This window comes from Sceloporus occidentalis, unplaced genomic scaffold, assembly GCF_023333645.1.
Source record: "Sceloporus occidentalis isolate IW3139 unplaced genomic scaffold, rSceOcc1.0.p SCAF_1, whole genome shotgun sequence".
NCBI lineage: Eukaryota > Metazoa > Chordata > Lepidosauria > Squamata > Phrynosomatidae > Sceloporus > Sceloporus occidentalis.
Genome location: NW_028316981.1, coordinates 99,806,201 through 99,830,243, shown reverse-complemented (window position 1 = coordinate 99,830,243; position 24,043 = coordinate 99,806,201). Strand labels below are relative to the sequence as shown.

At 41.2% G+C, this 24,043-nt stretch overlaps 1 protein-coding gene across 13 annotated transcripts in view; it reads left to right on the top strand.

The window, feature by feature from the left end:
* RAPGEF6 (Rap guanine nucleotide exchange factor 6) overlaps positions 1–24,043 on the top strand; it is a 252,173-nt gene that overhangs the window by 163,728 nt on the left and 64,402 nt on the right. For all 13 annotated transcript variants that reach the window (XM_089530351.1, XM_089530427.1, XM_089530390.1 and 10 more), the window contains 8 exons: positions 7,460–7,640; positions 8,177–8,313; positions 8,940–9,098; positions 11,574–11,726; positions 12,147–12,311; positions 14,136–14,243; positions 14,525–14,728; positions 21,002–21,110. In XM_089530351.1, the coding sequence (XP_089386477.1) occupies positions 7,460–7,640; positions 8,177–8,313; positions 8,940–9,098; positions 11,574–11,726; positions 12,147–12,311; positions 14,136–14,243; positions 14,525–14,728; positions 21,002–21,110 (1,216 nt within the window). The remainder of the gene's footprint in view (positions 1–7,459; positions 7,641–8,176; positions 8,314–8,939; positions 9,099–11,573; positions 11,727–12,146; positions 12,312–14,135; positions 14,244–14,524; positions 14,729–21,001; positions 21,111–24,043) is intronic.

Below are 24,043 nucleotides of genomic sequence, written 5' to 3'. Positions count from 1 at the left end.
GCGCTCCAGTCCTTAGGACTGGATTGTGGCTTTGGCACGACTTCCGAACTCTTAGGACGCATGCATCATTTAAACAGCATACCTCCAAAGTGACCCGAAACAGCTTTATTTTGGCCTGTCTGTATGGGGCTGATGTTATCCTGAAGAACTGACAAAACTATGAAAGAAAACTGAGGAGAGAGGGGTTGGAAGCAACAGCAAAAGCAGTGTGGAATTTTGAGGATCCTACCTGTCGAGGTTGGCACGACGGATAGACTCAAGTTTTGTGGACTGTTCTTTCAGTCTCATGAGAATTATCATTCTTGGTAAGTATCAACCACTCATTCCACGCTTATATATATTTTTCAGTTTGTTGGTTGTAAATCACTATTTACTTCCTTCCCTCTCAGTGTAGTTTTTTTCTGAACATTTATAGTTTTCCTTCCTATATGATAGTTGTTGTTATCAGTTCTACAGTTTTTCCCTGATATTTTCTAAATTTATTTCATTTTGTACCTGAGTTATATAGGAGCCCTGGTGGCGCAGTGGTTAAATGCCTGTACTGCAGTCATTCACTCGAAACCACAAGGTTGCGAGTTCAAGACCAGCAAAAGGGCCCAAGCTTGACTCAGGCTTGCATCCTTCCGAGGTCGCTAAAATGAGGGCCCAGACTGTTGGGGGCAAATTAGCTTACTTGCTAATTAGCTTACTTGCTGTTCACCGCTATGATCTTTGGAATAGCGGTATATAAATAAAACAAATTATTATTAATTATTATTATATAATAGTGGTCCCAGTTCTAATAAGATTTGTCTTGTCTGTTTAATCAAGAGAGAACTGGGTTACAGCAAGGAGGGGTGTGGAGATGTGCATGGCAGGCCCATCTCCTTCCCACAGCCCGGTTCTCCCATGGAAAACCGGCCCGTGGCAAGGAGGGGCGGGAGCATGCCCCTTCAGACCGGAAGTCCCTGTCTCTTTTGGCTGGAAGCACTGGGGGTGGGGCAGGGGGTGCTGTCTCGGTGTCACCCCCCTCTGGGGTGTTACTCAATGCGGTCCACCTTCCCTCCCAGTGATGCTACTGGATACCATTTTGGTGGGAGGATAACAGCATTCCGTGCAGTCATGCTGGCCACATTGACCACAAAGTCGTCTTAAACATCGTTGGCTCTTCAGCTAATGGAGATGTGCACCACCCCTTACAGTCAGACACAACTAGATAATCTTGTCAAGAGAAAACCTTTACCTTTTACCTTTTAGTACAGTAGTTATATACGATAATTATATCTGTCTGTTTTTATATTTAAATATATTTAAGTACCGTATATACTCATGTATAAGTTGACCTCATGTATAAGTCGAGGGCAGTTTTTGGATCCAAAATCATGGATTTTGATATGACCCATGGCTAAGTTGAGGGTCAAACACTGGAGGATGTTACAAAAGATCTAAAGGCAGGAACAAAGCACCACTTTCCTCCCTATACCTCCCTCTCTGGACATGGAAAAGGGGAAACAAACCTTGGCACGTACACACACACTTCCCCTTACAAAAAAGGAGGAAAGACCCCACTCTTTCTCTGCCTTTCATCCCAGGACTCCCAAGGCTCATAGCTTGCAAAAAAGGAGGACAGACCCCACTCTTTCTCTGCTTTCCAAACCAAGGACTCCCAAGGATCAGGGCTTGCAAAAAATGAGGACAGACCCCACTGCTCTCCACCTCAAGGACCCCCAAGGATCAGGGCTTGCAAAAAAGGAGGACAGACCCCACTCTTTCTCTGCTCTCCACCCCCAAGGACCCCCAAGGATCAGGGCTTGCAAAAAAGGAGGGCAGACCCCACTCTTTCTCTGCTGTCCACCCCAAGGACCCCCAAGCATCAGGGCTTGCAAAAAAGGAGGGCAGACTCCACTCTTTCTCTGCTGTCCACCCCAAGGACCCCCAAGGATCAGGGCTTGCAAAAAAGGAGGACAGACCTTTCTCTCTCTTTGCCTTTCAACCCCAGGATTTCCAAGCAAAATGGGGGACAAGCTAGGGCATACAATGTGTTTGTGTCCTTTGACTCAGCAGCAGCTTGTTAGCTCTGGCTGTGTGGGAAGACTGAGAGGGAAAACAAAGACACACATACACAGAGTGAGAGAGGAGGAGAGAGCGCGCTGGGGCTTCAAACAGGTAACCGTTACAAGGCTACAGAGGAAGGTGGGCACTTATTATTTCAGGAAATTTATAAGCATACACTCATTGCCCTGTCTATAATTCTACCCATGATTTTGGAGTCCATTTTGGGGCATAAATTTTTCAACTTATAGTTGAGTATATATGGTAGGTAAATATACTTAAATACCAAAACTTAAATTACTAAGAAATATGCCAGTATTTTTGTGACTACATTCAAGTAACCAACTCTTTTCCCCAACCTTTTGGTATATTATTTTGTGTTAACAAAATTTCTATATTCCTACAAAATCTAAAATGTTATATTGACAGTCATCATTAACAGTTGAGTCTATGATGGAATATTCATATGATATACTTATATTTTGCCATGGTGAGATTCAGCTTCACCACTACATGAACGGTGGCTCTCATTGGCAGATGGTACAGTGGCTATTACTGGATGTATAGGTGGGTGGCTATTAGTGCCAAGAGTGGTGGCTCTAAATTCTAACTTTCCCTTTATTTTGCTAGAATAACATGGAATCTGTGTAGCTGACGTAACAAAACAACAACAGTGGAGATTCAAATTAAGATTCAGTATCTGTGGGAAAAGAACTGTGGTTCCAATAAGGATAGCAGCATTGGAAGCAATTCCAAATGAGATTTCATGCAAAATGTTTGCATGAAATTGTCATGAATAGGATCACAATAGCACAATTACTAAAAGTAACACTGCTTTGAACATGCTGCATTATCCAATGAAATTTTGTTTATTCCTAGATTCTTGCATAGTATCTAAATCACTGGTGGTCCAAAATTCCAGCCAGTCATATCTAGTAGACTGTGAAACCAATAATATTTTAAAAATTATATTAATAATAGTTTAAACCCCTACACAACCACAGAGCGTATTAGGTCATTCTGTGTCGCCCACCACCTTTCAAACTGCTTCACAAAATGGCTGTGAGGAAAATGGGGATTGCTGTGGTCATTTATGAACAGGAATAGTGATAAATTCTGAATTTACTTCTCACTTTCTCATAGAATCATAGAGTTGGAAGAGACCACAAGGGCCATCCAGTCCAACCCCCTGCCATGCAGGAACTCTCAATCAAAACATCCCAACAGATGGCCATCCAGCCTCTGTTTACACACCTCCAAAGAAGGAAATTCCACTACATTCCAAGGGAGTGTGTTCCACTGTCGAGCAGCCCTTACTGTCAGGAAGTTCCTCCTAATGTTGAGGCAAAATCTCTTTTCCTTTAGCTTGCATCCATTGCTCCGGGTCCTAGTCTCTAATTTACCAGAAATCAGACTGGATGAGGGCAAGCAAATTAAAGCTAAATCTAGAAGGGATCTGGGAATAGGGGTTCAGCTGTGTTAGGTGGAGTTGCTCTTCCCCTGAAAATGCAAGTTTGTAGTTTGGGAGTTGTAAAGGGATCCCCTTCCTGTTTCTGAATAGGAGAGGGCCTGAGAATTCTGAATACCCCTCCTTAAAACTGCCAATACCAGAATGCAACAGGAGGCAGCTAGAGCAGTCAAAGTGGAATAGTAGCACTATAAGAGTATAGTGTGATAAACATCATAGAGATCAGCTAGCTGCCATCACTCACTGATTTTAACGCACTTGAACCAGTAACTCAGTGGGAAGTTACAGAGGGATTTGCACTTTTTCCACCTCAGACTCTGCAGAGGTTTTCCCTTCTCCTTCCCTTGTGGGACATGAAAATTCTATATGCATATACACACTGAGCATTAAAAGAGTATAGGGATCTTTAAAGGAAAACTTTATTCTAAGTAAGCAGTCTATATTGGAAAAAGGATATCTTCTACATGAAGGCTCCCCCCCTTCAGGCATTACTTAAGAATAGTTACATAATTAAAAACAGCCTATGTCATATTCAGTTGAGGTTAAAAAGAAACATACTGTCTATAAATTGAGAAATTTATGCCCCAAAATTGACCCCTAAATCCCAGGTCAAATTATTTACAGGTCAATATGGTAATGTGATAGCAGCTCTTTCAGATTTCCCCATATATTCAGGAGAGCAGTTTCTTTCTCTTTTGAGCCAAGCAGAAAGTCCTGGGTGATTAATTGCTTTTAAACAAACAAACAGAATCCCTTTGCACCGTGATGCTGGCAGCTGTTTGGGGAGTAAAGGATGAAACAAAAGCTGAAACAAAAAGCCTCAGCTAAAAAGCTTCTTGCTGCGCGCACACATACACACACTGATGGAGCCTCCAAGTTTTACTCTCAACTTACCCACAGGTCATGATAGCATCCATAATTTTGGCCCCAAAACCTGCCCTCAACTTATACATGAGGTCGACTTATAATTGAGTATATACAATAATTTCCCTAACATGACTAGCTACACATTCCTGTTCTACTCACATTACCGATGGAGTCTGAGCCTTGGATATTCATGCAGAGTCTGGAAGTCTTGACACCTTTGTCCAGTCTTGACTGAGCTTCAGCTAGGTGGGGCAGGAGCACTATTCATTTGTCTTTTCTTTTTCTACTGTCTTTGTTTTCTCTGTGCCTTATGGCACCCCAAGGTTTTATATCCCTCACCCAGGAAGCATCTTGAAGCTTTAGCCCTAGTGGTCATCTTACTGGGCAATTTTTTCTTCTGATCTCTGACTCTTCCATGATACTGCCCTGAATAAATGTAACTTAAAACAAACACATCTTGAACCCTTTGTTTATCTGGAGGGGAGGCCTTACCTGTCAGTTGTTTTGCCCAGATAATGGAAGAATACATTGTTACAACAGTACTCCTGGATTCATCTGTGATATGGAGTGTATTTGCACAGTTAAAGCTAATGCACCAACTGTGCCCATTCCTGGAGAAGTCAGATCTGGCCACAGTAACACATACCTTGGTTACATCCTGTTTGTATGGTGACAGTGATTAATTTATTTGTACCCTGCTTTTTTCCAAAAATTGGGAAACCCTCTAGATGGGATTAGCTTTGAAAAGTACTCAGAAACTTCATTCGGTTGAAAGAGCTGTAGCTGGATTGCTAACTGGGGCTGGCTACAGGAAGCACAGAACTCCCTTGTTGCAACTGTTCTACTGGCTGCTGGCCAGTTTCTGGGCACAATTCAGAGTGCTGGTGATGACATATAAAGACATATACAGCTGGAGTCCAGGCTATTTGAAGAACTGTATCTTCTTTTATGAGGTCATTAGATCTCTAAGTTCATCTGCAGATGCCCTTCTTTATGTCCCACTACTTTCTCAGGTTCACCTGGTGAGAACAAGGGAGAGGGCCTTCTAAGTGACTGCTTCCAGTCTTGGGAACACCCTCCTTGGTGAGGCCACTATTGCTCCCTCCTTCCTCTCCTTCCGTCAACAACTGAAAACATTCTTGCGCCACCAGGCTTTTAGAAATTGAATGGGGTGGGCTCTTAACAATGCACTATGCAGTTTTATTGTTTGATGTTGTTGTTGTGTATCTTCAAGTCATTTCCAGCTTATGACAGCCTAAGAGATTTTCGTGGCAAGATTTGTTCAGAGAAGTTTTGCCACTTCTTCCTTGGAAGTCCAGTGGGTTATCAGATGTTTTTGATGTATTGTCAATGCCATTTATAACAGCAAAAAGTAATGAATTAGATTGTGCTTTTATTGAAATAAAAATTTGTAAAGTTAGAAAAATGATGATGTGAACTTCCTTAGTAAATGTTTTTTTCAAAGAAAATGCTACTGTAGTGCTAGTTTTTACAAATGGCAAAGGGCTCCATTTTTAAAATGACATATGGCCCTCCTCACCAGGACTTTTGTATGACAACCATATAAAAATGAAAGCCCTTTACTCCTTGGATGAATTGTAAAGACTTTTTATAAAGGACTGTGTCTCCACATAGTCATGGAAAGTCTGAACCTATCTAACTGAGAGCTAGTTGGTTTTCCTAAGGATATCTGACCTTGTCTACCTTCAGATTAATAATAATAATAATAATAATAATAATAATAATAATAATAGATTTATTTCTAGCCCGCCCAATCACGAAAAATCCAGGCGGGTTACAACAATAAAATACAACAAATTACAATAGAGTTAAAAAATCAAACCCTAGACCTACCACCACCCCCCATTCCCAGTACTAAAACAGAATTAAACAGTAATAATATTAAAACATTTAAAACATTGAACAACCAAAAAATAGGCAGAAACATTGGCGGGGGAAAATAGACAGATGAGGGGACAAATATCTCTATATCTGGGGAGGGTAACTAAGTTGGAAAGGCCTGCTGGAAAAGATCCATCTTGAGTGCTTTCTTAAAAGCTACCAGAGTGGAAATGTGACGGATCTCCTCTGGCAGGTCGTTCCATAGTTTAGGAGCAGTTGTAGAAAAGGCCCTCTGGGAGACAGATGTTAGCCTAGATTTTTTTGGCTGTAGTAGATTTCTTCCAGAGGACCTTAGTGTGTGGGACGGACACTAAATTTAAATTTATCTTCATCATATGAAATGCTCTAGTGGCATGTACCTAATAATTCTTCTATCCATATTATTTTTTTTACAGGCTCGGTATGGTGTAACCAAAATAAATTTTGTTAAGGCTTCTTCCTGCAGCACAAAGTTCCTTCATGGAATTGATAATCTCTGTGGTCTTTGATTACATTTATCATTTTATTAAAGACTACTTTAATATCGAATGGGTTTTAACTGTAGTTGGCCCTTCTTATACACAGATTTTTTTATACACGGATTGAAGCATCCACAGTTTGAAAATGTTCAAAAAAAGTATAAATTTCAAACCTTGATTTTCCATTTTTTTTATAAGGGACACCATTTTGCTATGTCATTATATTTGATGAGACTTGAGCATACACGAATTTTGTTATCCACGGGGGATCTTGGAACCAAACCCCAGCATATAACAAGGGTCCACTGTATATCTGGAGAGCTGAGTAACCTGTGGAACTGGATAAGAATTCATGCATCTTTTAATAACCAATAATACAAAAGCTAGTGTGACCTGGAAAAATATTTTTGTCATAATGCAAGAATAGCAGAGAATAGCATAGCCGTATAGTTTAGCTAAAATGTAACATTTGTTATTCACAGGCTTTGTTATTTAAATGATAATTCAACCTAGATGAAATATTCTTGACTTTCTCTACTCATATTTGTCCAAATATGATAAGCCACCTAAGCTAGTGAGTATAGCTTGCTTGTCCACAGGGCTGCTTGAGGCTTGATTATGGAAGCTGTTCACCTGGAAGGTCGGTGGTAGGCCCAGAGCAAAGTATCTTATGCTACAGTGTATGTACTCAATGTTCAACAGCTTGAAGATAATTCACTGATTTTATATACAGGCTACAGAAAGTGAGATGGGAGATGTAGATTTAACTGGTCTCCCAGAAGCACCAGTAGATTCTGAGGATGAAGAAGAAGAAGATGAAGACATTGATAGAACCTCAGATCCCCTGCTGGGACGAGACGTTGTACGGGAGTGCCTTGAAAAAGAACCTGCTGACAAAACAGATGATGACATTGGTAAGAAGTAAAAAGACTTTTTCTATAAGCGGAGTCCATCTTGAACTTAATAGACCATCTAGCTTGCTGTGCAGGCTCTCAATTTAGATGTTAATGGCATAAAAATAATTTTAAATTAATGAAGCAATGACTTACATATACACATGTGTGTGCACAAACAAGTGAACTGAATTATACAGGTACCAATCTACATGTAGCCTCCATATGTGGGGAGGTATCAGCACACTTGGAGGACTCTAGAGTTTTCAGAAGCATAAAATACTTATGAGATGGGTGGTCCAAAATAATGCATATTTGACATGCTTGGTCGAAACAAAACTGACTGACAGTTGAGGCAGAGATAGGAATAGAAAGAAAAGGGCAGGGCAGTAAAATGGGGTATCCTGAATGATGATGTGGCTAGCTAGACTTCTGAGCCGATGCATTCTACATTGTAATATTTTGTTTGAGGTCCCACTTTACATATATCTGAAACACAGTTTAATGAAGTATTGCCTTGTTTTATTTCTAACACACATTTATTTTTCTTTGGCTAGAACAATTATTGGAATTCATGCACCAGCTTCCTGCTTTTGCAAACATGACTATGTCTGTAAGACGAGAACTGTGCTCAGTGATGATATTTGAAGTGGTAGAGCAAGCAGGAGCCATCATCCTCGAAGATGGTCAAGAAGTAAGTAGGATGTAATGGCATGGACATATTGCTTCGCTCATCTCAAACACCACTAGTATAAATACATACTTGATTTTTCTCTGTCAAACAAAAAGGATGAACTTTTTAACAATGTTAATTGAAAATAGATGAGGCCATCCCTCCCCAATGCCATCAGAAGCTTTCTTGTGTCCAGCCGTTTACAGTGCTGTCTTTAATTTCTTGCAAGCCCTGAAGCCTGTGACATGGATGTAGCTTCTCCAATCTCTCTGCTCCTCATGTTGTACTGTATCCACAATGGTATATCAGGTGTACATTTACAAATACCATAGTGAAATACCATGTGCCTGTTTGAAAATCTTTGAAGAATTCGTGTCATCTTAAAACACACTTACTTTTTGGAGAGCACACTACAGATTGTCATATTCTGTACCTTTTATTCAGCTTGTTGATTTTGCTTCTCCTGGTGTGATGGAAGGATACTGGTTGCTGACATAACTTAATGGATTAGTCCATTTTCCCCCCATCTTGTTGCATCATTATCACAAGGACACTTTAACCATCCAATGAGAAAGTATAGTGACGGCTGAGATAATTTGATGGTAGGTAAGGTAATTGATATAGTTATTATTATGTTTTTCTTCTAGCTGGATTCTTGGTATGTTATTTTAAATGGCACTGTTGAAATCAGCCATCCAGATGGGAAAACAGAAAGTCTATGTATGGGAAATAGCTTTGGGATTACTCCTTCCCTGGAAAAGCAGTACATGAACGGTGTGGTTAGAACCAAAGTAGATGACTGCCAGGTAAGATAACATCGTAGTAAAATGTTACACCATTTTGAATCTTAACCTGAAATCATTTAATCTATTTCATATTTATATTCTGAATGGAACATCTTACTTGTTGTTGAACTATAGTCGTCCCTTGACATACATGGCTTTGACACTTGCAGTTTTGATGATGCATGAGTTTGTCCCACCTGCTTGTGCACTCCTCCTCCTCCTCGGGCTTTTCCCCTTGGGGGAAAAAGCCTAGGAAGGAGGAGCAGCCTGGAAGGGTACAGGCCTCTCTGCACTGTCCCTGATGTTACAGCTGGCGTCCCGCAGCCATCTATAACACCAGGAAAGAGGGAGGAACTATCACCCCCTGCGCCTTCCCCCATGCTACAGCCAGCTTCTCTCAGCCAGCTGTAGCAGCGGGGAACAGCTATCACCAGGGAGGGGAGAGGGGAGGAGTGACCACACACCCCTGTGTGCTTTCCCTGGTATTATAGCCAGTTTCCCTCAGCCAGCTGTAGCATCAAGGAAGAGGGAGGAGCAATCGCTCCCCCACCTTCCCTGGTGTTATAGCTGGCTGCGGGAAGCTGGATATAGCACTGGGGAAGAAGGAGGAGTGATTGCGGGAGCCACCCCCCATGCCTTTCCCAGTGCTACAGCCGGCTTCCCTCAGTGAAGAGGGAGGAGTAATTGTGTGCCTTCCCCCACGCCTTTTCCGGTGCTACAGCTGGCTGAGGGAAGCCAGCAATAGCACCGGGAAAAGCACTGGTGGTGCGCACACACTTCCCTTGTGCATTGTGCCCCTAACTCCTGTAAAAGTGGAGGACCAAGGGTATAACCATCCTTCCTGCTTGCTCACATTCTCTGTTGGAGGAACAGGAATATGTGCATTGCATTGTATTCTTTTATATGGAATGTGAGGTGTGGTCTGCTGATATCAACTCAGCATAGAAAATGGCTTTGGTCCAGGGTATTTGAAGGACCATACTTCCCTTTATGAGCCTGTTAGAGCTTTAAAATCATATGGAGAGACCCTTCTTTCTGTCCCACCATCTTCTCAGGGTCAGTTGATAGGAGCAAGGGAGGTGCCTGCTCCCACACTCTGGAACTCCCTCCCTAGGGAGGCCAGAATGGCCCTGTCCTTGCTTTCCTTCCAATGGTAGGTCAAGATATTTTTGTGCCATCAGGCTTTATCAACTTGCTAGGATTGAACTTTTAATGCTGTGCAGTTCTATTTTTAAGGTTAGTATACAGTCTTTTAATGTATTTTAATATTTTCAATGTTTAATGTTTTAAAAACATGAATTGTTTCATCCTTTTAAAACTTATATTTATGCTTTTAATGCTCATGTATTGTTTTAATTTGTATTGTTTTAAATATGTTGTTTCCCACTTCAAGCTCTATTATCATGAGAAGGGCAAGATACAAATGAATAATAATCATTGTCATCATAATCATAATACAGTCGACCCTTTACATCTGTGATTTTGACTTTTGCGGATTTGATTATTCACAGATTCAATTAATATGTTCTCTCTAGGAATCTCTAGGTCCTCCAGCATGACTGTGTGGGGCAATGTTTGCCAAAAGTTGCACTGCAGGACCTAGAGATTCCTTGAGAGAACACTTCTCTAGGCATTTGTAGGTCCCCCAGCAGAATTCTATGGTCAACCTCTGGCAAATGGTGACCCTAAAATTGCATTGGAGGACCTAGAGATTCCTTGAATAGTGTTCTCTCAGGCTAAAATAAATAATGTTTTATTATTTGTTGTTTTCCACTTTGACAGGGGTCCTGTGTACCATACTGTAATAGAAGAGAGGGAACTCTGAGGTCTTCAGCTCAAAATGTTATCTACATTTTGCTGCTGTATATGTATATATGTTTCAACTATGAACTGTTGTAATGAGAAGGCAAATCAGTAGCTACATGAATGTTAACATGGCTAATACAGGTTTTTGTAGACTTGAGCCTATTTCCTCAGATGTATGTGGGCCAGTAGGCTCAGGTCTACGAAAGCTCATGTTATCAACTTCTCTCTTTCAGTTAGGGCCCGAACAGATGTGCTGAAAAAGTCAGCTTCCCCACTGCTTTGGGTGTGGCGATTAGATGATGCACACCCCCAAGACGTGCCAAAGCTGCGTCTGGGCGGCCGAACCCGGTCCAAAAAGGAGTGGTTTTTTCCCCACTCCAATTTGGGCCCATGGCAGAGAGGTCCCTCAGGACCGCAGTGTGTGGTTGCCTTGGTCCCGAGGCATCTTGGGCAGAAGCCACCCCTTCGTGCCAGTCTGTTTCCCCCCTTAATCTCAAAAGTGTTGCAAAATCCCTTTGCATGCTGATTTTGTGGACTAACATGGCTGTGTCTTTGAATTCTACTAACATGGTTGTAGAAGTACATGTAATATTATGCCTCTATTGCATTACATATATCCAGGCCCAGCCAGTGGACTTCAAAAAAATATTATTTCTGGTTACTAATTGTCCTTCTGTTATTTTGGAATAGTTTGTGTGTATAGCCCAGCAGGACTACTGGCGAATTCTAAACCATGTAGAAAAAAATACACACAAAGTTGAAGAAGAAGGAGAAATTGTTATGGTGAAGGAGCACAGAGAGCTGGACCGCAGTGGAACCAGGAAAGGACACATAGTTATTAAGGTGATCAGAAACAAAACCTTACTAAAGATTTAGAAGTCTTGCCATATTCCTTATTCTTATTCAACATTCATGACTTCTAGCATAATATATAGTAATGTATATTGTGTGGTTTTCATCTTCTTAAAAGAGTTCATCTGTATACACTCAAATAACTATATGAAGGAATGTGTCCCTGGGTAATTTAGAGTAATGCAGTATTTCACCCTTTGGAAACACTGAACTCATCTGTGCATCAATATCCAGAAGATATTCTGAAAAGAAATATTTATCTAAGATGAGAAATATTTATCTAAAATGAAATTTAGGGATTGGGTTTATGTAATTCTGTATGTTACATACATTGGCTAATATTACAAACTGATGATACTGTTTCTCAGAGAAATTGAGTGCTTGCATTAATTTCAGTTTCTTATTTGTAAGGCAACACCTGAACGCCTGATTATGCATTTGATTGAAGAACACTCTATCGTGGATCCAACATACATTGAAGACTTCCTGTTAACATACAGGACATTTTTGTCAAGTCCCCTAGAAGTTGGGGACAAGCTCTTGGAATGGTTTCAAGTAGACAGTCTCAGGGACAAGGTTGGTTCATCAATCAAGAATTACCAATTTCGGTTTTGCTTGATCTTGTGTACTGGAAATAAGTCTCATTCTCATTATTTATGTTTATTTGAACTTTCTGATATACAGTACAACAAGTAACAATATTGTGAAACATAAAGAGACTGGAGTAGCATTTGAAATCAGACTCACTGAAGAAAATCTGTAATAATAATAACTAATACATATTTTTATTCACTGTGCATTGAAAATAAACAGCATGCCAAATGAAGTTAATCTTCTTGCCATCTTCCTTTATTTTTTGTATAGTTGCTTGGTCCTGGCTACATTTCATGGGTTCATTATGGAAGACCCTGGAATTCTTATTGGATTTTTTTTAAAAAAAACACCTAAAATGAAGTATATGCATTTTTGATCCAATAAAACATTTAGCTTGTAGAACAAAGAGTAGTTGTCTCTTCCAACTCTGTGATTCTATTATGGAAAAATCTGTTGAGCTCACTAAGAGCCTTCCTCCTACACTTAGGTGAAAAAAATTAATTTGCTAGAAATAAGTTAATCTTGAATATATTTTCAAAGCATCCAGTAGTGACTTAAATAATGACTCTTGATGTGTCTTTATGGCTGGGTATTTCAACTTTTGTTTTTCATGTTTACTACTGTATCCATTTCAACTAATGGTGTGTCGGGATGAATTGATGGACTAGCAGAGAGCATAATTTAAACTGAAAAGTGTTTTGGTTTGTTTAAAGAAATTATTCTCCTCCCAAAATGTAAACAGCTGGTTGTCTTAAGACTATGAGGATGGGAAGTATGTTTTTTTTAAAAAAGTTTACATTTTAAAACTTTGAAACCTTTAATGATACATATGACACCTAAAGTTGTATATTTATATATAATACAGTGGGCTCTTCTTATCCGTGGACTTGCCATCCATGGATCCCAGCATCCATGGACGGCAGCCCCATGTGAAAGAGGTGTAGAAGGTAGAGAAGGTGGAGAAAGAGGAGGAGGGAGAGGTAGAGGAGGAGGAGGCCCCCTGCTACTGGTCGGCAGTGGGAGCAGCAGGTGGGCTTTGGGAGGCCAAGACAGCACTGGTTCAGTCAGCCAAGCCAGACAGAGGGAAGGAGGGAGGAAGCATAAGGGCCAGTGACATTCCGTTGTCCCCAGTGGTGGCAAAGCCATGTGGCTTCACCACCATTGGGGACAATGGAACTAAAGCATTCTCAGATTTTAGTATCTGTGGGGAGATCGGATCGGCTGACTGTATATGGAAACCATTTTGAGTTTACATTTATAAATCTATTGCAGCATATGACAATGTGTAACATTATATGCTCTTTACACATTTCTTTTAAACTGTCATGGTATCTGATAAGACTGCGGGTACTGGACAAGCTGTGCTACCCTAGCTGGCTACTGTGTGAAAAAAAGATGAAAATTCCAATGTTCTTGGTTTGTTAATATACATCTTATGGAATCAGGATTTAAAACACACACACACACACACACACACACACACAATAAATATTTCACAGTGGCAGCAGCTTTAAAATTTCATATTCATATCAAGGTTCTGAGGGTGGGAGCTCGGAGGAATTACTCCATATGTTGAGTTGTAGTTCTGTTCTCTGTAGTAACCAGTAGTTTTCCCTTTTAAAAAGCATTGACAAAATGACCTTTTGAGCACAGTGTTTCATCATGGGCTTAACATAAATGTTATAGCTATGATACATATTTTGTATTATGTTATTATACACATTATGTATTGCATATTTTAAAAAGAGAAAAATAATTTTCTTTTAGAAATCCTTATTTTTCCCCCCTATGTTATCTTGTTCTTAGGTTACTCGAGTTGTGCTATTGTGGGTAAACAACCATTTTAATGATTTTGAAGGAGATCATGCCATGACACGATTTTTGGAAGAATTTGAGAGAAACTTGGAAAATGCAGTAAGACCCAAATGTTAATGAAGTTATAGTATACTTCTTTTTTCTTAGCAAAAAAGCCAAACAAACCTTGTATATCACTCAGGTGTGTGTGTGTGTGTGTGTGTGTGTGTGTGTGTGTGTGTGTAGCTAATTCTGTATTATGACTTAGTTCATACAAATAACTAGAGATATGAGTTTGTGTAATCTGATCATTAGACATATGTATTCCTATGAGTTAATCTTTCAGTTCATTTTAGAGGGGAAATATTAATGTAAAATGTATTTGTCTGACACATTTGCAGACAATGAAGGGGCACCTAAGGTTACTAAACATTGCCTGTGCAGCGAAGGCAAAGTGGAGACAAATCACATTGCAGAAGCCTTCTCGAGATTCCCCACTTTACTTTGGCCTCCTTGGAGGAAGTGAAAAGGGGTTTGGTATTTTTGTAGAGACAGTTGAATCAGGCAGCAAGGCTGCTGAAGCTGGGCTTAAACGTGGAGATCAGGTAAAGTAAAATGTTTCATAGTTTTGATCTTATCTTTATGTTTCAGTTACAAGTGCATACAGATAAACGAAATGCAGTGTTAAGGCTTAGATAACTGAACCAAATTATTCTCCTATCAAAGTAGTCTGCTTCCTTGTTCATAAAACCATAATTTGGTGTAGCATCTAGATCAGGGGTAGGCAACCTTTTTGAGCCGGGGGCCGGGTTGCTGTCCCTCAGACAACTGGGGGGCCGAAGCCGGGGGGGTGGAGCTTCCACCCTCCGGGGGCGGAGCTGCACACGGGGGGGTGGAGCTTCAACCCTCTGGGGCAGAGCCGCATGCCAGGGCGGAGCTTCCACTATCTGGGGCGGAGCCACATGTCAGGGGCGGAGTTTCCACCCTCTGGGGCGGAGCCACATAATAATAATAATATTTGCAAGAAGCTACTAGGGCCGGCAATGTCATAACACAGGAAAAATGCATGCACACTGTCTCAACCCAGAAAAGAGCAAGCAAGTCCATGTGGGGGGATTTTGCAAAGAGAATACCAAAGGATAACAACAACAATAATAGCAATATTTGCAAGAATGGAAGCGACTAGGCAAGGCCACAAAACAGCAAAAAATGCATGCCACTATCTCAAACCACTTTCTTTCTCCCCCTTCCTCCCTCCCTGTCTCTCTTCTCCCCTCCCTCCCTCTCCTCTCCCTCCCACCCTTTCTCTCTCCTCTCCCTCCCACCCTTTCTCTCTCTCTCCTCCCCTCCCTCCCTCTCTTTCCTCTCCCTCCCACCCTTTCTCTCTCTCTCTCTCTCTCTCCTCCCCTCCCTCCCTCTCTTTCCTCTCCCTCCCACCCTTTCTCTCTCTCTCTCCTCCCCTCCCTCCCTCTCTCTTCTCTCCCTCCATCCCTCTCTCTCTGCCTCTTCCTCCTTCCCCCCCGCCCCTCCATTTATAGGAGGGAGGGCAGAGCCAGGAGGTAGGTGGGCGGAGCCAGGAGGGAGGTGGGCGGCGCCCATTTGAAGGCCCGGTGCGGCTCCTGGAGCCCCGATTCAGGGCTCCGGAGGCCCGCTGCGGATCCTGGAGCCCTGTTTCAGGGCTCCGGAGGCCGCATCAGCCCTCCTAATGGGCACCGCCATTTTGAAGGGCAAAATGGTGGCCGGAGCGGCCGAAATCGGCGGCAGGAGGGACCAGGGGCCGGCAGAAAGGCGCCCGCGGGCCGCATCCAGCCCGCGGGCCGGAGGTTGCCGACCCCTGATCTAGATGTTGTTGATCAATAACCATAATTTGCTTTCAAGCCAGGGTGATAAATTGACTTTAACCTATGGTTCTTCTTCATGGTCCCTGTGCCTCCTCATACAACTGGGTTATCCTGTACCTGCACAGAGTCTCTTCAGAGTGTTCTACTGAATTCTAAATAGAATTTTGGCAGTAGCTCCACCCATCTCCGCCAGCTCTATGTAAAGGGCTTCCCACCGAAACAGCCAGTTCCTTTTCATCCACCACTGCAGCAGCTTTGATAGGAACAGTGTTTGCTTCAGTTTCCAGGACTTCATATTGCTTCGTTGGTATTGCCTGTCTGCCACGCAAGCCCTTTGGGCTCTCTTGGTACTACAAGCTTCTTGTAAGAAGTGCATCGAATGTGGCATGAGGATTCCATGCCAAGAAGGGTACTTGAGGTGCCTTGAGTTTTTGGGCAAGTCCCTTATTGTCACCTCATGTGTGCATTGTGCAATGTTCACACCACAAGCTAGACAGAACAGAAAACATTGTCTCAAGGCTCTACTGTATGAACAGGTCTTAGCCCCTCAAGAACCTCCTCAGAAGCTGTTGACATTGAAGTAATAATAATAATAATAATAATAATTTATTTATAGCCCGTCCAATCACAAGGAATCGAGGCGGATTACAACAATAAAAATAAAGAGAATAAAATAAAATACAAAAAATAAATAAAATACAATAAAATTAAAGAGAGCGAAGTGAGTACATTCCCACTTAGGCCTGATGGAAATTGGGCCTCTCTTTTTCATTCCCTCCCAGGTCTGATGACGTGATGGAGGGAGGGCTCTTCTTCTTGAGGCAAGGATTTTATTTTAATTAATTTTAATTTAATTCTTCTCATTAAATTTAAGAGAAGAATTGGTGGACAGAGTGACGTAAGTCACAGTAAATGGGGAGTGGAACTAGGTAGGGAAGGCCTGCCGGAAGAGATCCGTCTTAAGAGCCTTCTTAAAGGCTGTAAGAGTAGAAATGTCACAGATCTCCTTCGGCAGGTCATTCCATAGCTTCGGAGCTGCGGTGGAAAAGGCCCTCTGGGTGACTGAAGTTAGCCTAGATTTTATTGGCTGAAGTAGATTCTTCCCCGAGGACCTTAGAGTGCGGGACGGACAGTATGGAAGTAGGCGATCTCTTAAGTATTCTGGACCCAAGCCATGTAGGGCTTTGAAGGTAATCACCAACACCTTGTACCTTGCCTGGAAACTAATTGGCAGCCAGTGAAGGGATTTCAAAACCGGTGTTATGTGATCGGTACGACAAGTACCTGTAATTAACCTGGCTGCCATATTTTGTACAAGTTGAAGTTTCTGAACTTGGCACAAGGGTAGCCCCATGTAGAGCGCATTACAGAAGTCCAATCGAGAGGTGACCAGCGCATATACTACTGTTTCAAGGTCTCCCTGCTCCAGGAAGGGGCGCAGCTGGCGTATCAGCCGAAGCTGATAACAAGTGCTCCTGACTGTCGCATCTGCCTGAGCTGTCAGGTGAAGCGACGAGTCAAGGAGCACCCCCAAGCTGCGGACAGAGTCTTTCAGGGGAAGTGTGACCCCATCCAGAACTGGCTGACATAATTCCATACCTGGGCTTGGGTTTCCTATAACAAATACCTCTGTCTTACCTGGATTCAGCTTGAGTCGGTTTTCCCTCATCCAGTCCATTACTGCCCCAAGACAGGCATTCAGAGGAGAGATGCCATCCATAGTCACTGCATCAGTTTGAGACATAGAGAAATATATTTGGGTGTCATCAGCGTACTGATAACATCCTGCCCCATGTCTCCGGATGATTTTTCCCAGCGGCTTCATGTAAATGTTAAACAGCATAGGAGACAATATTGCACCCTGGGGTACACCAAATTTTATCTCTCTTTTAGAAGAGCAACTGTCTCCTAGCGCCACCATCTGGAATCTGCCTGAGAGGTAGGACCGGAACCACTGTAGAACAGTGCCTCCGATACCTAACTCTCTCAGGCGTTCCAGAAGGATACCATGGTTGATGGTATCGAAGGCCGCTGAGAGGTCTAAGAGCACCAGCAGGGTCACACTTCCTCTGTCGATGCCTAGACGGAGATCATCGACTAAGGCAACCAAGGCCGTCTCAACTCCGTATCCCGCCCTGAATCCGGTTTGAAATGGGTCCAGATAATCAGCTTCATCCAAGACTGCCTGTAGTTGATTGGCGACCGCCCTCTCGATCACCTTGCTCAAGAATGGCAACGAGACTGGCCTATAGTTATTTCTATCCAGAGGGTCCAGGGAGGGCTTTTTTAAGAGTGGTCTGACCACTGCCTCCATAAGACAAGAAGGCAGGGTACCCTCCCTGAAGGATGCATTGATTATATTTTTCAGCATCAGCTTGACTATATCACCCCCCTGGACAGCCAGCCAGGATGGGCAAGGGTCAAGAGGGCAAGTAGTTTTTTTCAGACTACTAAGGAGCTTGTCCACGTCCTCAGTACTTACCGACTCAAATTGATCCAGTCTAACAGTAATGGCGGAGGCGTTGGATGTCTCTCTCATTGCTTCTGACTAAAAGTTGGCATCCAAATCAGCTCTTATCCGAGAGATTTTATCTGTGAAATAATCATTAAAAGCATTACAGTAAGCTATGGTTGACTCTAATAGAGGGTTCTGGGTGGGAGGCAGTTGTGTTAAACTTCTTACCACCCTGAACAGCTCAGCTGGACGAGATTTCACAGACGCGATAGATGCAGAATAGAAAGATTTTTTGGCTGCATCTATCGCCACTTGATAGGACCTAAGAAAAGTCCTATGAAGTATCTTATCAGATATGAGTTGAGATTTCAGCCAATGCTTCTCTAGTCGTTGTCTAACCCACTTCATTTGTTTAAGCTCTTCAGTGTACCAAGGGTTACAGTTTTTAGTGGGTTGGAAAGGACGCTTCGGAGCGATCATGTCTATAGCTCTGGTGATGTTGTTATTCCATAAATTAACCAGAACTTCAACAGAGTCACTGGTACTGCCAACCATAGAACCCCCAGGGCTTCTTGGAACCTAATGGGTTCCATCAGCCTTCGAGGGCGAACCATTCTAATTGGTCCTCCACCCCTAGAGGGAGGAATAGTAGTCTTCAGACCAACCTTAACCAGGAAATGATCCGTCCATTATAATGCGGAGATACTAGTTATTTCTGCCCACGGATATGCCTGTTCGGTACAGAAGACCACATCAAGAGTATGACCTGTAGACTGTGGTTCCAGGAATTGCCCCTTAACCTGGAGGATGGCAACTGGAGAAGGCGGCCTCGGATCCAATAGATGTTGAGCCTACTAAGAGAAAGGCCAAGATCACTGTGATGGATATCATCGATACTCCTGCTAGGAAGTCCAGGGATGGTGATAAGGTACTCCATCGGCCTTTGATCTGAACTGGTTCCATCAATGAGGAGCTCCAGAAGCACAGACACAAGAAGCAGTAGTTGAGGGAGCACTCTTCATCTAAACCTTCTTTTTTGACCCCAGTAGCTGAGTTTACGGCTGTAGCTTGAACATCGACTCCACTCTGAGAGGTTACATTAGACTTAATTTTCCAGGTCTCCCTGGTGTCCCTATTGTCTGCCTCTCCACAGCACTCTTTGGTTGTTATAGAGATAATTTCTGTCCATCACAAGGGGTCAGATGACCATGTGGAAAGGGAGATCGACATGTTGCATACACATGTATTGGTGCTTGTTGTTGACATGAATTGTTTCAGTAAAGTATTTTATTGTTTGCACTGACACTCCTGTCTCCTGCCTTTTGGTAGCTTGCTAGTCTCCCAGTTGTGGAAGACACAGAGACCACAAAGAAGGCGGACAGGTTGCATACCTGTAACTGTAGTTCTTCGAATGGTCATCTATGAACTGATACAACTTCGCCCATACTCCCCTCATGTCATGCCAGTTCCCATGGATGATTGCATTGGTGTCCTATCAAACTGACAATTTCAACAGGAAGCCTCTTATAGAGGGCTGGCAGAGTTGGGCAGGGCTACCACCAAAATTCTATTTTAGAATGCACCACAGAGACTCTGCATACGTATGGGATAACCCAATTATTTGAGTTCACAGATGATCACTCGAATTACTACAGTTATAGTAATGAAACCTGTCCTTTTTGGTTCTGGTTTGGAGTCAAAATGACTGTCCAGCTATAATTGGCCTCATTTGGATGTTGAATCTGTATTTGCTTTAACATTTTGTAAACTTGTTGGGAACAAGGTAGGATATCAGTGACTAAACAACAATATAGTAACGCTGGTAAATTTTTGATATCATTGTAGTTTCAATGAAAAAAATAAATCAGTTTGAAGACAGATCCTGTGAGCATGCAGTGTATTCACAAAGGCAAAAACATGCTTTCATCATGATATTTTAAATGGATCTGGACTTGTGACAGAACATTTTTTCCAGAATATTATTAAAGAATAATTTTTTTTAGTGGTAATCGAAATTATTAACTGACACATTGTGAAAAAGCTGGGTTTTCTCATGAACTGTGATGGTAGTCAACTGGAAAAGAACCTTGATAGTATAAGATGAACATGTACTTAACAATTACTTAAGCAATATCTTCTCTCCTGCCTTTGTCCCTCAATGACCATCAGCCATCATTTAAACAGAACGTGTTACCTCTTCACCATACCCATAGGTTTTGTATTTCTGTGACTATTCATACAGTCTGACTATAAAGGTCCTTCATGGGCACCAGTTCACTCCATGCATCTGAGGAAGTTGACCAAGTTTACAAAAGCTTATTCTACAACTTCTTTCCACAGTTAGCCCCAAAGGTGCTACAAGATCCCTTTATGTACTTAACTGATACGAAAAAGAGAAAAACCCGTGTCACACAAATTTTTAAAAGTACCAGTTCTATAACATGTAAAATATTTGAGAAACATAGCCTAAAATGTATGTGTAGAACTGAACTGCATTTTAAAATATTTGCATTAAGATTTCATTTTAGTAATAAAATAATTTTAAAGTATAATTTTGGGTATGTTTTCCTGTTATCTTGAAGGTAATGGAAGTAAATGGCCAAAACTTTGAGAATATTACATTTGCAAAAGCTACTGAAATCCTGAGGAACAATACTCATCTTTCCATCACTGTAAAAACAAATATTTTTGGTGAGTAACACTGTATAAATAATAGTTTTCAGGGGCTAACCATAGGAGTGCTTTAAGTACATCTAAAGACTTCGTTGGACAGTGAAGAAAACTAACAGTAAGAAACTCAACTCATTTAAAATGTGGTGCTAGAGGAGAGGTATTATGGATATCACTTTACTGATATGACTGCCAAAATGACACATAAATGGGCCTGAGAACATTTAAAACCTGAGAGCTTATTAGAAGCCAAAATGGTTAAACTGAAGTTTTTGTACTTTAGACATATGAGTTGATGTGTCTCATTTGGAAAAAAATGATAGTGGTCTGTAAAGTTGAAAATAGCAGGAAAAGAGGAAGGCCAAACTACAGGTTGATTTATCCAATGAAGAAAGCAACAGCTGTGAGTTTGCAATATCATAGTAGGTCTTTTAATAACAAGGTTTTGGAAGTCTCCCATTCATAAGATTGTCATAGTCCAATGCCAACTTGACAATACATATTTGGTGAATATATTGAAATTTCAGGATTTCTTTCCATTAAGGGGAGGAGTTATGTGTACTGGGCTACTTTGAATGGCTAACATTCACATTTGCTTTATTTCAATGGGCGATCCCTATTTGTGGCTGGTGTTAGGCATAGGAGGCTGCTGTTTCAGAACTGATCACATTATATATCTATTGCCCCATCTCAAAAGCCTACATAAAATTCTATATTTTGTCTACTGTGGTACATTAAAACATTACGATGTTTATACAGAGGTATACATCAGAAGAATATATCATAGGGCCAGTTACAGTAAGCATTCATAGTGTAGTCCAACAGTAACTGGGACATTATCTTTGGACGTCCTTTGGACTGATCTTTCTTCTTTTGAACGTTGTGTTCCCTCCTTTCTGTTTTATCACAGAACCACGTACGTTAAGCTGGTCTTAATGTTTTTCATACTTCTGGTAACATTAATGAGGTCTGGATATGATGCAAGCACACGCTTGGAAATAAATATTTGAAAGGCAAAACTTGGTTGAAATGATCACCGTAATTTGAAATAATATTTTTACACGATTAGTTTATTTGCAGCTATGTAGGAAAGTAAGACAGAGAGAGTGTGTGTGTGTGTGCACACGCACTAACACCCACACACTCCTTTCCGCTTCCCTCTTGTCACACATCATCGTCATCAGATCAGAGGCTGGTTCTAATACATACAGTGGGACCTTGTTATCCACAGGGGTTTGGTTCCAGGATCCTCCGTGGATACCAAAATCTGTGGATGCTCAAGTTCCATTAAAAATAATTGCCGAGCAAAATGGTGTCCCTTATATAAAATGGAAAATCAAGGTTTGCTATTTGGAATTTATACTTTTTGGAAACATTTTCAAGCCATGGAATCCGTATATAAAAATACATGAATAAGGAGGGCCAACTGTATTTGCAAAAGCTGTAATACATAGATAGAGATCCTGATACAACACACACAACCTTATTGATCGATTTAAAAGTTTTCGGGTTTCTAATTGATGTTTTACCTTTAAAGTATTTGCCTTGTCTGCTGTTGACAATTTCTTGACATTGATGAAGTCCTTAGCAGGAATTTTTTTGCTGATTTTCCCCCCCAAAAATGAAATTGTTTATTCCTTTAATTCCACATTATTTAAGGTGCTCTATTGCTGTATTTTAATTTCCTCCGAAAAGCATCTATCATACAGCTGTAGGCTGAGGCAAAGTCATGCAGCTCAAATTGATCTGCTATTGATGCATAACTTGAACTGTCTGTGTAGGGAGCAAAAATGTGAGTAATCAATATTTTTGTTCTTTTTGGTCTGTTAGAATAGGTGAAAAAATTGAATCACAGAATGTAACACAACCTTAGTATTCTCCCAGCAGCTTTTAGATGTACAAAAGAATTTTTGGAAAAGTTAAATCACATATATTATCTCAGTTTGTATTCATAGAGATGTCTGATATATAATGACTAGAATCCAAACAGATCTTTCCTACCAAGTTCCCATATAGTTTTGGGAAAAATACATTCCATAAGGCATGAGTGGTTTTCATCAGAATGGAAACTAAACAATATTATAGCCATTGCTTTTACCCCAAACCTCTTTGGACCCAAACTGGTATTTCTTTAGTTGGATAAAAGTGATATATTTGAAATAACAAATTGGGTTTAAGACTGTATCAAATACTTTTTCTTATAAAATAAAGTAGTTTGACCACAACTCACCACAGAATTTGCCTTCTAAAGTATAAAGTAGAGAAGGAAGGTTAATGACTAATGGGCAAGGATGGAACTAAGTGTCAAAAAACAGACCAGATGTGAAACAATGAAATTGTTGTTCCATAGGATTTCCAGCCAGACTATAGTGAGAACATCTGCATTTTTCCAAACTGGCTGAGATTTTAGCATGAAAACACCACATGTGGATTATCTTTCAGATGTTTTCGGTTTAGAGATTATTACATCTGCCTCAAATTGATGTTGTCTTAGAGCAGAACACATAGAGATTTTTTTTTAAAAAAAAAATCCTGCACAGATATGCATTAAAATGTCACTCTTTTAGCTTTCTGTGTATTTTTAAATGTGCTTTGTTAAGCTACTACGGCCTGTTACAGACTGCCAAAATAAAGCTGCTTCGATTCTCTTTGGAGGTATGCTGTTTAAATGATGCATGGGTCCTAAGAGTCCGGAGATCGTGCCAAAGCCACACTCCATTCCTAAGCACTGGAGTGCAGCTTTGGTGCAGCTTCCGGATTCTTAGCATGCATGCATCATTTAAACAGCATACCTCCAAGAGACTCGAAGAAGCTTTATTTTGGCAGTCTGTAACAGGCCTACATATGCTTTTTAAATCTAAGTGTAATTCTTGCCATTGAAGTATTAGCAAACATGTATTTCATTAGTTGTAAGTTTGGATCCTAAAAAGTAAAAGTACCTTAAAACAAAGTGG